This window comes from Pezoporus flaviventris, unplaced genomic scaffold (genome assembly GCF_033815535.1).
Source record: "Pezoporus flaviventris isolate CSIRO_AGI_PZ_B2104156 unplaced genomic scaffold, CSIRO_AGI_Pfla_v1 ptg000059l, whole genome shotgun sequence".
Lineage (NCBI taxonomy): Eukaryota > Metazoa > Chordata > Aves > Psittaciformes > Psittacidae > Pezoporus > Pezoporus flaviventris.
Genome location: NW_026892607.1, coordinates 217,509 through 235,119, shown reverse-complemented (window position 1 = coordinate 235,119; position 17,611 = coordinate 217,509). Strand labels below are relative to the sequence as shown.

Sequence of the window (17,611 nt, the reverse complement as noted above, 5' to 3'; positions counted from 1 at the left end):
ATCATATTTCTGCATTTGCCAACTCTTCCCACCAGGCCCACGCTTACTTCTTCTCTCTCATCTCCCCCACTGTGGAGCATAAGTAATGGCCATAAAACCCACAGAAAGGGTTCCTTACGCACAGGCTTCCTGTTTATTGTAAGGAGAGGGGAAAAAATGCAATAACTTTAATTGCTTAGATCGGAAAATTCGTCTATGTCCATTGGAAGTAATTGTATGTAATATCTATTGGAAATAGGATGCTTAGTGTGAGATTCCACAAAAAAAAGTCTGAACTGCTCGGCAGAGCCTGCAAGGGGGAGGGAGAAAAAGCACAGGAAAAAGGATCCCCCCTGCTGAGGACTAACCCAGGCATTTCTGGATTGATTTGGCTCCAACCCACTTTGAAGCTAAGGCCACATGATGGTCCTGGGAAGTCTTCTATGAATCTTTACCTTTATAGTGCAATATGTGCTTTCTTCTTGAGGTCTACTGTTCACTGCTGCTTTTTAAGAGCTGATCTGAGAGTGAAATTTCATACTGCCCCTCTGTGCAAAAGCTCAATTAAACGGGCTTTGTGCGCTGAGCTGAGCAGGCAGTGATGGGAATGGGAGCTGGGGAGTGACCCTGATTTCTGGTCACCTTTGTATCTCCTCTCTGTGGAGCACACTCTGGACTGTCATTAGCAACTGTGATCAGAGCAGCACGTTCACATTCATGCTGCACTGGGAAAGTGTGGCTATGGAGCTATTATGTGATCAGGGGCACATCAAGAGCGCCATGACTGCATGCGGGCTCTTTGCTCCCATCATGGTGGAACCACATCAATTTTAGCGCAGTGAAGGCTTCAGCCAACATTTGCTTGACTAATTTCAACCAAAGGGAAGAGTTTAGTATGCCCAAACACAAAGCAAAGGCAGGATCTGAAGCCTTCTTTCAGCTTCCCAATATCTGAGACCTGCTGATGCTCGACAGAGACACTGCATTTCTCTGCACACTCTCTCTAGACTTATTCTACACTTCTGGAGCCGTCTCCAGGCCACCTTCAACATCAGACCATTATACTGCTTCCAGGGTGGAAGATGAAAGACAGCACCAACATTCAGATCACATATCAGTAGCTTAGTGCCACTGGTTCTGCAGCAAACCACTTTTTGCTCACAGATCAAAACTTTCTGTCAGCATCATAGGGCTCAAGCCCACTAGAGCCCATCTAGTGGGCCCATCAGTGGCCTTCAGCCCAGGCAATTGCTATAGATTAAGTGGGCACATATGCAACTTTCTCTTTTCACATGCTCAAATGTTTATTTTAAGGGTTCTGTTTCTGGTCTCTTGCTTTGGATCTCTCATTTTTTATGTGCATTGTAAATGTCTAGTGGGAAAGTCACCCATGAGGGTACAGGGCCCACATAGGCTCAGGAGCAACCTAAAATTCAGGTGATCCTTTGGGTGACAGAGGAGAGCAACCCTCGCTTCCCACTGCTGATGTGGGAACCATTGCTGGGTTTGGAAGCAGAAAGATCCTTCTAGCTTCAGCAGCTCTAGGAAGTAGCAGTCCTACACCCCAAAACCAGCATTTTTATATCTAGTTTCTGTGCTTTACCTGAGGGAGATGTTATTCCTGCATGCAAACCTGCTACTAAGTTTGCTTCTATAGGCCGAAGGGCAGTCAAGTCTCTGCTTAGAATTGCTTTGCAGCTTGGGTTTCTTCCAAAGCCATGCATGATGGCCTAGGGAGGTTACTTTATGGAATATGTAATTCTCAGGGGGCTGCACTGATTTAAACAAATACTTCCAAATTAGCCTTCTTCATCTTCATTCACGCTCAAACACAAGTGCATTCAGCCTCGAGGTTAAGTATTCTTACCCTGGGCAGGAACCTAAGCAATAAGTAGTGCTGACCTGCCTTATAAATAGTTCTGCTCAGAACCCCCAAAATAAAAGGCCTGATCTTGTTCCTGCAGCCTCTCATGTTCTCCGCACGTCCGCTGCCATGTACAAGCCACTTTTCCTGAGCACGAACTGCCACACGGCAGCAATACCAGGAAATCCTGACCTTATGCTTCCTCCCCGCGGGCCAGGAGGTGCTGCCTGTCTGAGCAGAGCAAGGCTGCAGTGCTGGGAAACACGAGAGAGAAGGGAGCTGAGGCAGAAAAGGACAGGCAGCTTGTGGTACCCATTAATAAAGCACATCCACATGAGCTGGGCGGGATCCTGGCAGCTCTGTGTCCCTTTCTGACAGTGCAAAGGGCAGGGCGCTGTGGTGGGGGACCAGCGAGAAGCAGAAATGGAAAAGCCCTGTGAAGCGAGGCACGTGTTTTACTGGTCATAAGAAAAACTGTGTGCACTGGTTTCTTTCTTCCATAGGGTGGCAATGGAACCTGGGCACAAAGCAGCTACGCGGTTTCGGCAGCAGGAGTGATAGCTCTGGAGGAGCTGCATTAGCTTCCTGTGCAAGGTGCTGGCTTTGATCTATATGAATCCTGTGTGCTTTGGGGCCCTGCTACCTGCGAGACTGCTTCCCACTGCCCACTGCCTGCAGCCACGGTGAGGGGCATCACCTGCGCCATGCTCCTCCACATTCAGTGTCTGGGCAGCAGTGACTGGCTGTTATCACAGAAGGATCATCCAGTCTGGAATTTGCCTCCCTCCCTGGTCTGGCAGAGCTCACATCTGCTAACCTACAGGACACAGCATCAAGCTCATTTTTTTTCCCCATGCCCTTTGTTTTAAAGTGCTGCCAGTGAAAAACTGCAGGTTGCACTTCGCTTTCTAAAAGGGCTGTGGGGAAGTGAAACAGCCTTTGCCTTGTCTCTTTGAAAAGAAAGGGATTGTACGATTAGGTTTGTGTTCGCACCTGAGGCATAAAGTGGTTTTTTAGAGATAAAAAAAAGCCTAAAAGAAACAGCTACAAAGATACCACTGTCTAATTCAGGAAAGGCAGAGAGCAGGAGCAGATCTAAAGAAGTTAGCGATTTCCTGATACCACATACATTTTGCTAAACTTCAGTAATTCTCCTCCAACTTACTATAGGGCAGCACTACTCTTTTATAGGTGTGTTTTGCAGTGTACGCTTTGTACCCGGCCTTTATCAGGCTGGTAGCAAGAGCACGGCTGTGATTCTGAGCTTCCTGGTTCCCATACATGTTTTGTTGCCTCGATAAGCTTGTTTGACTCTTGAGGTTTTTCTTAACATTTTATTGCACTGTGCTAGATGAGTTATGGCCCTTTTGTTTTAATTGTTTTGCGTTATAAAGGATGAACACTATCTAAAGCACCGCTGTAGCTGGATGGCTTTAGAGCCCTACCAGGGAAAGTGTGAAAAGACAAGACTTGGCTTGTTATCCATGATGTGACTGTAGAAAGGTTTTGTTGGAAGGGATCTTAAAGCTCATCCAGCTCCAACCCCTGCCACAGGCAGGAACACCTTCCACTAGAGCAGCTTGCTCCAAGCCCCTGGGTCCAACCTGGCCTTGAACACTGCCAGGGATGGGGCAGCCACAGCTTCTCTGGGCACCCTGTGCCAGCGCCTCAGCACCCTCACAGGGAAGAGCTTCTGCCTAAGAGCTCATCTCAGTCTCCCCTCTGGCAGGTTAAAGCCATTCCCCTTGGCCTGTCCCTACAGGCCCTGGTAAATAGTCTATTTTAAAACAGAATTTTAGAATAGAGTTTTATCTTTTCCTAGAGAAAGACAAGGGAATAAATATTTGGGTTTGCGCTACAACTAACTTTTAGAAAGTAACTGGGATGGATCTGAGATAAAGCATTATTACATCAGAGAGAGGGATTTTTCCTGGTCAAGAGAGTGCATTATACACTTTCTCTCTTCAGCAGAGAAGAAACCTATTTAGTTTCTCACAGGTGGCAAAGCAGTTGATCCTCTGCCTGGCTGCTTGCACTGGGAGGCAGTTTCTGTGCATCCTCATAACCTTACTGTGTGAAGCACGCGGGCTCCTGCCAGGTAGGAGTGATTCGATGGAGCAGGCATGTGCTGCTCGGGAGCTGTTTTTAGCATCCAAAGTACAATTTCCAGGAAGATGTAGGGTAAGTAGGTGGCAAACAGGACTCAGCCTAGTAAACAATGCTTAGTGCGAAGTGGTGCTGCAGCACTGAATACAGCACGCTGATCCCTAAAGGAATTTTGTACTATAGAGCAAAGTGAGGGCATTAGAGATGCGCAAACACCGTTTAGAGGGGCGAGTGACAACGCAAACTCTGGTCACAAAGAGCAGGCTGCTAGTTTAGTGTTACCAGCTGCACGCACTCTGAGCACATATCCTGTGTTTCACTATTACTTTTATCACTTGGTTAGGAAAAAAAAAACCCAGCCAAAACTGAGAACCCTTTATTCTTTATTAGTGTGGTTGCTACTGATAGGCTAGTCCCTAATTAATGTGATGGTACTTTCCCATTCCTCTGCTGCTCTCCTTATTAGAAGTCCTCGGCAATATGAGAGACTAAGTATCTATTACTTAGTCATGAGGTATCTAGACCAGCTTGCTTTTGAAACTAAAGACTGTGTACCCCAGGCATACTGTATTTCTGATTTGCATATGGAAAAGGCAGTTAAAAAGCTGATGCCCCCATATTGCTTGCGAGTCAAGTAGCAAAAGTAAATGATTTATCAAGCAAAGGTTACCACACCTGTGCCTTTTTGTCAACATAGACAGAGGATGCCAAGTCAAGTGCTTCTTCTAATAGCTCAAACAGGAATTTAGATTCAAATACCCCCCCAAGGCAGGACAATGATGTGGTGAGCCGCGGGAGTGGCAGAGTGATGGATGGGGTGAGCAGAGGCAGTGTATGAAAAACCAAACCAGCTAAACCAACACAAAGCCAACAGCCCTTTTGGGGCTTTTGCTACTGAATCAGAACTACTGACTTCAATCAGTTTATTTCCTGGTCTCTTCTGTCATGGAGTTGTCGTCCTGATTTGTTGACACAAGAAGGCAGCCTTTTTCTAAATAAAATGCTATAGAAATTCTATATAATTCCTTTAAGGGATTATATGTGAAGCAGTGTGACCTAAATCAGAACATGCTGCTAATGGAAATGTCTACTGCTAATTTTTATAATGCGCATTAAGAAAGGCATGTACTGGTTTTTGGTTGTTTAAAAACAGCCCAGGACAGAACGATTCTTGCTCAAACCCTGCCATGTACATTTGTCTGTCATTTTATTCCAGTGTTCAGTGAATGCCCATGTATGGGAAATGTGACTTCTGCTGAATGGCACTGTCACATCCCTGTGCACAGACTCAATTCTGCAGCATTTTAAGACTAATGATGATGATGTGTAACTAGTGCCTGCAGTCAGATGAGCTGCCAATTGGTAGAGAAAATCAGAACCACCAGGAAGCTGAGCATCATGTTTTCTTATAGCTTGTACCTGGGCTGCGGTAATAAAAAAGCAGAGGTTCAGATAGAGTCTTCATTTTTATTTTGCTGTTTCAGCAGTAAAGAGTTGCTTAACCTTTATATTTAAACTTGACTTTCAGAAGCTCGGAGTGTTCACTGCTTCCTCCTGTCTAAGGGAGCTGTGTGGCCTGGCAGTTAGTGGTCCTCAGGACCCATTTCTTAGCCTGATTTTGAAGGTACTATAAAACTCCTGATGGAAAGCAGCCATCCCAGCTGCTTTTAATAACACAGTCCTATGAGTTTTTATATTTTCATTTTGAAAATATCCTAAATGATCGTCCTACACACTAATGCCCTGCAAAAAGAGTACAAAAGCATGTCTTTGTGTAGAGGAACGCTAAGTAAATCCCAAATCATTGCAGTTAAGTGTTTTTACCTCACTTCTCTAATTTAAAACACAGTCAACTTCAGAGTTGTTTCATGAATAAGTAGTGAGTTTCACTGATAAATTATATATTTAGTATCAAGTGGGTTGTGGTGGTGTAATGATGGATAGAAGCACGGAGATGCAGCTGGAGTCAGAGACTGGAAGTCAGTCTCCTTACCCACTGCAGCGTGCTTGACTTTAATTGAAAGCTGTGCTTGAGTATTGTTTTTCACTGTACAGCATTGTTATTCACTATGCTGCATTACATAGAAGCACTTAAGGTAAGGCTAGAGCACTTTAAAATGATTTAAGTCATAAATAAAGAGGATAAAAGTTTACAGTCAACAAACTTATCTGGGAAACCTAGGCTGCAGGATGCAAGTAGGTTTACAATATTTTGGAGACTTAATACTGTTGTGCCTTACTACATAATCAATTTACCAACTAGGAGGTTTTCAAGCCTTCTGGAAAAGGTAAGTAGCATTCTCCAAAGGGTTTCAAGTTTCCTGAGCTATGAAGGAAAAGACCAAATGCTTAAGGACTTTAACAGTATATCCTAACATTCCTGCTTCCCGATTTCAGTGTATTGCTGTGTATTCCTGTTGTTTTCAAAACGACTGGAGAAATACAGTTAAAATGGGAAAGCGCACAAAAACTTGTCACGGACATGAAACAAATAAAGGAAGAGGCCTGAAAAGTGGGGTGCAGGCTGCATTTTGTTATGGGATGAAACAAAAATCAGAACCTGATGGGTTAAAACCCTGCTCTGTGCTGCTGGTGTACTTTCTCTGACCCTATTTAATGCAGCGAGGGTTTGAGATTCGAGGTAGTTTAACCTGTGCTGTCGACAGAGCTATAAACTAAAGCCCCTAACAAATCGTACACAAAGAACAGATAGCAAGAAAACACATTGTGTTCCCAGGCATCTGGTTGCAGCCCTGTGAACTGAAAATCTTTGGGAATGAGTGACCTGTGTTTCATTGACAGCACAGGTGCTTAAGCCATCTCAACGAGGAGTCTGTCTTCATGCATATCCTGGACTGTGACATGGGAGAGCCATTAATCTGTACACTAATTATTCAGATGCAGGTAAGAACTTACAAGAGCCAAGAGCAATACTCCCCAGTTTCCTAATTATTTGAATTACCACTTTTTAGTCATCTCAACCAGCTCAGAACAAAATTACAAATACTTCTTGCTGTTGCCCTTTAACAGAACTGTAACAGAGTCGAGCAATCGGTTCAAACTACAGTGGTCCTGAAGCACTAGTCCTGCTCACTTCTTTATATCTTCTCCCCCATGATAACGTGATATTAAGCACAGACTTAATTTTTTCCACATCTGGCTCAAATTAGCTGCTAACAAAACTGCCAACAACTATTTTCTTAATCGACCCTGGGAATTTGATACAGCTTGGAAAAAAGGCACATTTAAACCTCGTCCTTCTCCTAAAGAAACACAAATGTTTACTTGAGCTTCTGATTTGACCATAGCAGGACTATGAATTCAGTTAACCCAGCTTTATAGGCCTGCCTCGACTGGACTTTTTTTCCCTCTTTCTGTAAGGAAACAGATGTGCTCTCAATTATAAAATCTCCTGCTCGCTCAAAGCCCACCATGCAGATGGCCAACCAGGACTTTGAGTCTGACTTTTTTTTTTACATGGAAGTCACTGGAGCAGTCTCCCCTTGTCTCTGCTGGGGGACTAAGGTGTGCTGTTACCTGATGGCTCTCTCTGAGCTTCTGTTGCATATGCAATGGAATGCACTGGCTAGAGGTTGGAGCAAAAGTCTTTGCAAAACCCAGTCCTTGGGGGGGGGGGGGGGGGGGGAACTAGAAGCCAATACCTTAGCAAGCAAAAGCGCTCGTTCCAGTTACGAAAGCAGCATTATTACTACATAAGCCCAAAAAAACCACAACAGACAAAACAAACTGCAAGTGACATTTCGCTGTAGTTACTGAGACCATGTGGGTGAAGTGACAGCGGCAATGCAGCTTGGCTCCGCGGGGACACGTTAGAGTACACACTGAAGAAGGAGGAGAGGCTGCAGGCATACAGAGAAGTCGAAAGCGGCCCACCTGAGTCTGTTGAGGGATATTTACAAAGCTTGGATCCCGTGGTCCAACACTGACGAATCGGTTTGCGGGGGAGGTGCTGGGTGTCGAGTAGGCTGTGAAGGGAAGGGACACATGCGTTGAGGAAGCGGCACTAGATTGCACACGAACAACACCAAAACACACTGTCTCAGAGCCACCTAAGCAGATGTTTAACATAGAAATGTGCGAACGTTTTAGAGAGCGAGAGTTTGGGTTTAGACACCGGAAAGGTTTGGTCTTAATGATGGGGGTATAAACGGAGGGGACTGGGCTGCTCCTTGCCAGGCAGGACGGCAATGGCTGTGCTCAGGGAGAGGGGTGATGGGGTCCCCTGTGCTGTTCTCCATCCTGGAGGAAAACCACTGCAGGCCTTTCCGTGACGGGACAGCCCAAGCGACTTCTGTAGGTCCTGGTATTGCCTGACTGTTTGAGTATCTGGTACCTCTGGTTTTAATGGAGATTTGCACGGCAATGAAATTATGAACAGAACCAGACCCTTATTTCATGCTAAACCAGCATTTTCTCTCTCCATATAAAGTTTTGGTTTTCATACTGCTGTGGTCTGCACTCTCTAAAATGTTCACTTGATGTGTTTGACAAACTAGGAAGATCCTTTCGGTAAAAAATTAATGGGTTGCAGTTTCACTGGGGTGGTAAGTGCAATCAGTCTGAAGGCTGGAGCTGCCTTTAAAAACTGGAGTGGCTCCCATAAATGTAAAGCTATTAAATGCAATGCAAGCCAAGAACCCAGATTACTTCCAAACTTGAAGTACTTTAATGATTTTATTGTTGCATTATATTCTCCACTGCAACTGTCCACAATGCCACGTCCTTCCACATCCAAAAGCTTTCAATGCATTTTTAGGCTTCCTCTCATTTGAAAATCCCCCATGCAATCTTCTCCCTTGTTCAGTTTTTTTGCGTGTTCAGATCTAAATTCAAATAGCCTGAATAGACGCCTAAATACGAACAGTGATTCTGTCTATTTTAAATATATTTATGGGAATGCATTCTGCTGAATAAAATCCCCAGACAATCTAACTGTCCAATGAAGAGACAAAAAACAATGTTAAAAGGAAAGTTACTTGCCAAATTCCAGTCAGGCTAAATATAATGTTCAGGCCCCAACGTTACAGAAAAATAGAGTGAGTTGAGAGTTGGAGAAGACACTGGGTTGTCTGCGTAGATGAAACCCTGTTGCCTTTCTGAAGGCAAAAAAGTTTGGTGAAGAGGCATTACATTGGCGAAGCCTTTGGTTTAACATTGTACTAAGTCAGACCAATGCTCCACCTTATCCACTGTCCTCTCTCTTACAGAGGCCATAAGCAGATGAACAAGGGACAATCAAAGCAGGTCACATATTTACTTTCTCATGTTCTTTTCCACCCTCTGATTATTTGCAGCTCAGGGACTCCCTATATTTAATGGCCTGCAAGGGATTTTGTACTGATGAATGCCCAATCTACACTTGAACCCATGCGAACTTGGGTTCAAACTCCCTTTGGCAAGGAGTTCCCAAGTCTATAAGCATGCAGAAACACATCCTTCCTTTCCTTCTCTACCCAAGTCTCACAAATGTCTCATGATGCCTCCTAATTCTTACAATTATATCAGACAGCTTCACCCCAGGAACTGCATATCTTCGTTTCAGTTTTGCTGACTCCTAAGAATGAATTCTTCCCAGTTGTTTCTGGTAAGGTGAGCTCTTCTCTCCTAAAAGCTAAGGCTTTGCTAATACTTGCAAAAATCACGCAAGGAACACCTTCCCTTCACAAAAGTTTAAAGGAAGTTTTAAGTGCACAAATTCATCCTTCCAAATTACAGCTTGCATATCAGAGTATGAACAGGTACACCGGTGTTGTTACACCTATCTGTGAATCAAGGAAGAAATGAACTGAGCAGATTTGGTGAGATGTTCTCTTTGCCTTTTTACCATGTTAACTTGCTTAATAAGTCAAAGAAGACACACATTTGCAAAGGGTATATATCTGTTTCTAGTGCCATGTACGAAGATTCTCCTGTCCTGTCTTACGGTGAGGTTTTCTTTTCAACTAAGTAATGAACTTGATGCTGTGCAAGAGTAAAAATTCCTTTTGCAGCAGGGAAAATTAACTTAAAGCTCAAAAATCAAACGTCTGTTCTTCTGGTCTACTTTTAAGGAAGCAGGATGAGTGGAGAGGCCCTTTAATCCCTTGGAGCAGGTAAGTTCCACTCAGAAGGGAAGGAACTCAAGATCTTGTTTGCAGTTCCCTCTTGGCAGATTCTTTTGCTGTGATATTTGGTAGGAAATCAAAGGGAAACCATCAGAACGTTGTCTTAAATGGCTTCTCTGTTCAAACAAAAATCCTAAAGCATTTGAAAACTGTCTAATATGCACAAAAGTCCCCTCAAACCTTGCTGGGTGAATTATTATGTATACCTTCGGTAATGTTCCAAACTATGTTTAACTTCCTTTCTGAAAATACTCGGATGTCAGCTTGGTATTTCCTCAAGGTCCTATAACTACATTGCTAGAGCCAAGAAGTGAAGAGCACCAAAACTACATATATGCAGAGCAGGCTTTACAGTGGATTCTCCCAAGATGCTAGTCCCACTTGACTGTAAAATGCCACGAGAGGTTTGTGGATTGTAAGGGGCCATTTTGGCTCAGAAAATTAATATTCATAATATGGAATACATATTAGCAGTGACTCCTGTTATAGTGAAATTTGGTTCAGAAAAGGGAGCACTACTGAGTATTGGTTACACCATCACCAACACAGCTTCTAGCCATATCTTACTGTCTTCATCTAGATACCCTTGTTTGACATGGAGGTGGGATTCCTGGAAGTCTCAGGGCTTCTGATCCTCTACTCTGTTCTTAGATTAGGATGAGGCAAACTGCTCTCACTAGTTAAACTGAGTCATATTATGTTATAGTATGCAGGGACTGAGCTTATGGTGGGATCTTCAAACTCCTTTTTAGCAAAGGGAAAAGCCAAAGCATGGAAAGGAACAGAAGCCAGGTCTCTTAGGCAGATCTCTCATCATCTTTATCAGCTTTGCTCCATGGGAACTGCCTAGATCTGCACTAGTTTACAGTATACGATAGCTGGCCCATTTGGCTTGAATAGAAACATCTTCCTGCCCAGCCTGGTCTTTCTGCTACTGGAATTCACTAAGGATTGTTTGCAACATCATAGCCCATAGCCAAGGAAATGAATGTGATGCCACAAATTTGCTATGATGCTTCACTTCAGGAACAAGCAAAGCAGGAGCTGGCAGAGAAAGAACATTTGCTCACACAGACAGCTTTGATATTTAGCCAAAATGGCAAGAAATTGTATGAAAGACAAGACAAACAAACAGTTTTGGGAATGTCATGTATTTTAAAGTTGCTTGCAGTAGGAGAATGTTAATTTAAAATATACTTTCCTGAAATAATTTATCTTAAGTATAGGAGTGTGTCATTTATCAGACAGTTCTGTATTAAAAGGATAGACTTCTGGTTGGTAAAGATGATTTGGAGCGATAACCTAATGCACCACTCTTTTACAGACCAAGATGACAGGGACCTGTGCTTGATATGAAGAGCTCTACTCATTCACAGAGGACTAGGAGTCAGTTTAGCCACTGGGGAGTTGTAGCAAGAGAATTAACTGGAGGAACATGGTGCAATAGAGCAATTCCTACTGCAATGCATCCTGCAGCCGAGCATCTGAGAGGGAACTGCAAATTCTAACAAATTAAATGATACAGTCATCACCCTCTTTTTTATGGATGAGGAAAGAAGAGAACAGAAAGCTAAAATAGCTTGCCCAGAGGGTGCTCAGTCAATGCATAGCAGAGAAAGGGAGAGAAATCCAATCTGATTATAGAATCATGGAATTACAGAGTTGTTTAGGTTGGAAAGGACCTTTAAGATCATCGAATCCAACCGTTAACCCAGCACTGCCAAGTCCACCACTAAACCATGTCCCCAAGCACCACAGCTACAGGTTGTAAATACCTCCAGGGATGGTGACTCCACCACTGCCCTGGGCAGCCTGTTCCAGTGCTTGACAACCCTTTTGGGGAACAAATCACTCCTAATCTCCAGTCTAAACCTCCCCTGGTGCAACCTGAGGCCATTTCCTCTTGTCCTGTCACTTGTAGAGAGCAATAAAATCCCCCCCTGAGCCTTCTCCAGACTGAACCCCCCAGGTCCCTCAGCTGCTCCCCATCACCCTTGTGCTCCAGGCCCTGCTCCAGCTCCGCTGCCCTTCTCTGGCCCCGCTCCAGCACCTCAATGTCTCTCTTGTACTGAGGGGCCCAGAGCTGAACACAAGATTCAAGGTGCAGCCTCACCAGTGCCCAGCACAGGGGCACAATCCCTGCCCTGGTCCTGCTGCCGCACTGGTGCTGGTACAGGCCAGGACGCTGGGGGCCTTTTCAGCTGCCTGGGCACAAGCTGCTCATGATCAGCCACTGCTGACCAACAGCCCCAGGTCCTTTTTCCACAAGCAGCTTCCCAGCCACTCTTCCCCAAGCCTGCATGAGCATTGCACAGTGGTGACCCAAATGCAGCACCCAGCACTGAGCCTTATGAATCCAGTACTACAGCCACAAGATCGTTCTTCTCACCTTGACACAAATGCTGTTTAACACAAAAGCTCCTTTGTGCAAAGGGACATTAACTGATAATGATCCCGCCCAAGAAGGGAAAATTTAACTAAGTTTCTTCCCATGCAGAGTTCTGAACTTTAGGAAACAATATTTAGTTTTAAAAAGCTCTTTAAAAATCATGGTGTACAGGGAGGGCAGTACCTTAGACACTGGACCAGAATGAGGGCCACAGATTCTAACATAGCTCAGATTCAGTTATGATAGTGATAACGTCCAACTGGCATGTAGCAGAGGTGGTGTTTTCTTTGGGCAATGAGATATTACACACAGAAACTGTCAAGTTCAAGAAAATATTGTGCTATGTTTGTTATGTGTTACAAACCAAACAAAATCAAGAAGAGATGAGAGATAAGATAATCTCGGGACTGCTTCTGATATCAAGGATGTGTTCTGTTGAAACGGCTTTTTATAGAGGCAAAACGAACCCTCCCAAACCTCATGAATCCCATCTCCATTGTGTCATCTCACTGAGGAAAATGCTGGCTTTCCAAAGGGATGGGATTCGCATGTGAAATTTTCAACACCCAGAGCATGCCTGGCCACCCAGTAGTGGTAAATCCCCGGTGTGCATCTCCAGGGGCTCTTCCTTCCTTGGACAGCACTAATGTTCATGTTTTGGTTAATGTCACAGCTGGAGAGTTTCACTATTGCTCTGAGAATCATTAACCACCTTGTTGTGATTTCTAGCTCTCATTCCCAGGAGGCTGTGCTGTATTGAACAGCTGCTCCTGGCTCCGGCACCCCTCAGGAGGGCCATATTCCAATTTTTGGTAGGGCCGTAACTGCGTTTTGTTTCTGTGGAGGGCTTTCTGCTTAGACCAAAAAAGGGAAGGAGAATGGAGCAAATGCCAACCCCTTTCACTCCATTTCCTTGGCAGGGGGGGCTTCATTCGCCTCCACACAGCTAAGGAGAGAGTCTGGCCAAAATCTAACATCACTCCTGCCTTTGTTGCATAAGTGACTTTCCAATATCCTAAAGCTCTGCAGGGCAGCCAGCCATAACCCAGCGACACTCCCAGAACCGGTGCACTCGAGCAGTCTGTAACCATGGAAAACACCTTTTTGTGTGGCTTTTATGAAACTCTGGTGAATCTGCACTTGTTATTTGATGGCTAATATTTAGTTAAGGAAAAAATAAACAGGGGCAAAAATGGAGGGTTGGTCCTGATTGACACACTAAATGGAGTCCAGTGGGCCCTTCTCTCTCCCTGCAAGGCTAGGAACTTCAGTTTGTTTGACTCTTGATGTGGCCAGCCACATAAAGCTTTGGTGTACATGTAATATCTTTTTCTTAGCAAATGTTTCCTATAATCTACTTTGCTGTAAAATCTATCCCTAAATTAAATTATATGCTTCTTTACCACTCAAGTCACTATTATTCAAAACCCTCACCAAAGAGAAGATGCGCGCCTTGAATATGTACAGAACTATATGTTTAGACATCAGCGTAGCTAATTAACAAACAGTAATTATTTCCCTAATCTTTTGTTTAAATACCATTAACTGGCTGCTCTTGAGAAAAACCTCGATTCCCAATTAATGTGGCAGCTGTCTGCTGAGCACTGAGCCACAGTGACCAGCCCAAGCTGATGGGTGATGGTCTGCGAACTGGTTTGGTGCCAGCTCAGAATGAGGCCAGACACACGTTTTAGGTTGCTTACAGGATCGCAGTATCATAGAAATCATTACGATTACTGCTAAAATGATGTTGGGAATTTTTCGTTTCGACACCAGACACTGCCAGTAAACTGAGTCACAACTGTAATGACAAATATACATTGACCTAGTTTCATTTTTCCTGGTTCTGAAGACAAGGAAATAAAAAGGCATTGCTGACTGCACTCAGTGATAACTATGACTAAACATTAACCTTTTAGATTCCACCACTGAATTATTATTGATAGGACTTAAAAGACAGGTTCTTCCATTAGAAAGCGTCAAGACTTTCTGATAGCACAAGTGTTGGCCTGAGGTCAGAAAGAGGAGCAGAGGGGAGGGAATGAATCAACAGCTCAACAAAAACCTGCTGATCAATTCTAGAAGTCCTGATTCTAGAAGATCATGTTCACAATCTTACCAGACTGTCTCATACTAAAACCCATTTTCATTTCAAAGCGAGCCAGAGCATCTTGCTGAGTCTGCAGTTATGCACCATCATGGAGCAGAAGGCAATGCAGAACTCCGAGAACCACCAGATTTTAAAGATACCCCCTGGAACCTGTGCAAATCTCCTGAACAGTACATGAAGCTTTAGAAATGTAGGCTTCACATGATCTGAATAGTGAACACCTTTTTGCACATCAAAGCAGTGGTTGCATATAGCATTTAAATAATAAGCTTGAAAAGCACACAAAGGGATTTGCTTTTTCGATTAGATTGATTTTTGTTTGTGGATGTTATTTGGACTCCCTTCACTGTGGAACAAGTCCCCTACAGTTGCCATTAAAGCACTGAAAGCTTCCCTTTTGTTTTTAAATGTCAGTTTGAGCATAGCTTCATTAAATCATTTCACAATTAACTCCCTGAACATCCAGACTTTTTGAAAGCATCAAACCCAGCTGAATCACATTTGTTTCCCAGAAGAGTGAGTCCAAAGTGGTATCCCCAAGTGTGTATCCAGGAATTTGTATATTTGACTTGTGGCTACACAAAATGCATATGGGAGCCGTGTGGGTGGTGGAGAAAGGATTAAAGCTTTCTCCCTGGGCCTAAAAAATACCATAGCTTCTTGCCCAAAATGCTGGGCTCAGGAACCAAGTCATAAGGGAAAGACGTCTGGGTTAATCTAGGAAGACTTATTCCCCAAAGAACTATAAATGGAGTAAACTCAGAAGAGTTTCTAGTTTAGCTCAGTATGTATAAGCAGCAATGTTTTTGAGAAGCTGTCTGACTTCCATGTAGTAGCTATCCTCTAAAGACTGACTTGAGATACCAACTTGCCTCCTCGTGACAGTAAAACATATCCCAAAGGTCCAAGGTCTGTGTCACAGCTCAGCTACTGGCCTTGATTCCTGTCATCCATGGTTATGTGAAATGGCAACAAAGTCAGAAATAAAACTGTAACCTTACGCTAACTCTTTTCTCATTAATATAGAAGCAGCTCAGAGTTTTGTCTGCCTCATACAGAGCAAAGAGCTCTCCTATTTCCCAACAACTAGTCAGTCCTCATCTCTTAACAGTCGATAGAAGGTGATGGCAGCACGTCAAGTGCTGCTGTTAGCCCTTGGGTCCCGCTGCGTCTATACTTACTTGGAGAAGTGGGAGAGGTGGCCCCTCCTTCTGTTGATGTAGTTGGAGGTTTTGTGTCTGGCACTGGCAGAGGCACAGGCCTAGCCATTGGTGGCGGAGGTGGTGGTGGCAACATTGGGGTAGGAAGGAATGGATTGTGCACCTTGCCTTGGCTGCTACCATTGGGCTGCCAAAAAACAAGCAAACAGACAAAAATTATACTAAAAACCAGCTATTAGGAACCTCCAGTAATAACAATCTAGTTGAAAGCTATGTGCAATACATTTACAGTTACTTGAGAGGTGGCAAAGGAAGCGCTGGGTCAAATTCTCCAGCTTCTTCAAGGAATTTAGTCTCAAGCCCTGGGAACCTTGTGGAACTATGGAAATTCTCACTTTTAAACATTTGTCCTGTTAGCAGCTGGTGTGAACTGCCCTGGGTTAAATCCTGCTACTCTTTACATTTCCTGCAGCCACTAAGTCATGCTCAGTGATGGTTGCAGCAGTATTTTTGACCCCTTAAATCCCCCAGTTTTGTGTCTCTGTTATATCCTTAGGATATCAGTGCCAAGGACTCAAGTGCAAATTTCTTAAAGATACTGCTCATTAAGGGAAAACCCAAGCATTTTTGGTGTTCTGAAAAGTCATGCTGATACCTTATTACAGGAAAATGAAGGAATATATATTAAAGTAACTGCTCTCCCACATCCCTTTTGAGTTAGTAATAGTGCAGCTCACAGTTTAGTTGCCATTAGGATCATATGGAGAACCGACTGAACTTAGAACTGTTTCATTTTACTCCCTGGGAAATAAACCGACCCTCCCTTTAGACTGGGATGTGGTCAGTCACAGGCAGAACGGGCTCAGCTAAGTGTGGTCTTTCAATTAATCACCAGAAAAACCTGTCCACAAGTGAAAGTGTTTTCAAGTATCACAAAAACAAGAAGCAGGCTCAAAAAAATGCCTCCCCTTCCCCCAACTTGTGAAGTTTACATTTTAAATGCAACGCAGTCTGGACACTTGAAAACCATACAGAGAGATGCCAAATACCATTACAGAGAGAAAGTAGGACAGCCTGTGAATGAGGTGTTCCATTTTAGTGACAAAAATGATGAGATCACTTTCGACAGCACTCTACAAATTGATCTCACTGCAGTTCTTCTAGCACTGAACATTGGCTTTTCCATTGATGATAAAAGCTCAGCTTTAAACACAGATCCATATTCTAAGTACTGCTAAAGAAAATAATATTTTAATTCCTGTTAGGGTTTCCATTAGCCTGAATTACTGGGGACAGAATACTCGTACTGGCAAACACTTGGGACCTGATTTTCATTTCACCTGCTTTGGCACTGACGAAAGGCCTTAAAGGTGCAAATCACACTTGTGCTAGAGCAAAACTATTTCTGGGCATAAATAAAACCCAAATTCGTCTGCATTTAACTTAATAGCACTCCTACTGACTTCAAAGACTGCCGTGACTAGTGTTTGCAGCAAGAAGCAATCCTTCAGGGATATTTATTTTTCCAACATCCAGTACCTTTAATAAACTAATATATTAGTGACATCTCTCAAACACTATCTTGTCTCACAATTAGGTCCCTTTCCTGCCAAGAAGACCCCTGCTGTATGTTCATTGTGAGTATGCTAACAGTTCATAATGCTGAATGGTTTGGGATAAATTAAGCAAATGAATACTCAAGGAAAAAGAAAAGCACTATATTGATTTGTTGTCTAGACATAAATGTATCTGCTAACATATTGCAGACATTATTCAAGGCCAGTACTGGCTGGAATATGTCGAGTCAGTTTTTCTGCTAGGGAAAGGAAAGCACTGAGAACAATATAGCTTATTAAATAAGTGTAATAAATTAGCTGC

General features: G+C 43.6%; 1 protein-coding gene across 12 annotated transcripts in view; it reads right to left on the bottom strand.

Moving 5' to 3' along the window:
• NFIA (nuclear factor I A) overlaps positions 1-17,611 on the bottom strand; it is a 254,009-nt gene that overhangs the window by 20,952 nt on the left and 215,446 nt on the right. For 9 of the 12 annotated variants that reach the window (XM_061469628.1, XM_061469633.1, XM_061469627.1 and 6 more), the window contains 2 exons: positions 15,755-15,920; positions 7,844-7,935 (listed from right to left, as the gene is read on the bottom strand). In XM_061469628.1, the coding sequence (XP_061325612.1) occupies positions 7,844-7,935; positions 15,755-15,920 (258 nt within the window). The remainder of the gene's footprint in view (positions 1-7,843; positions 7,936-15,754; positions 15,921-17,611) is intronic. The other 3 variants (XM_061469629.1, XM_061469638.1, XM_061469634.1) reach the window with 1 other exon arrangement.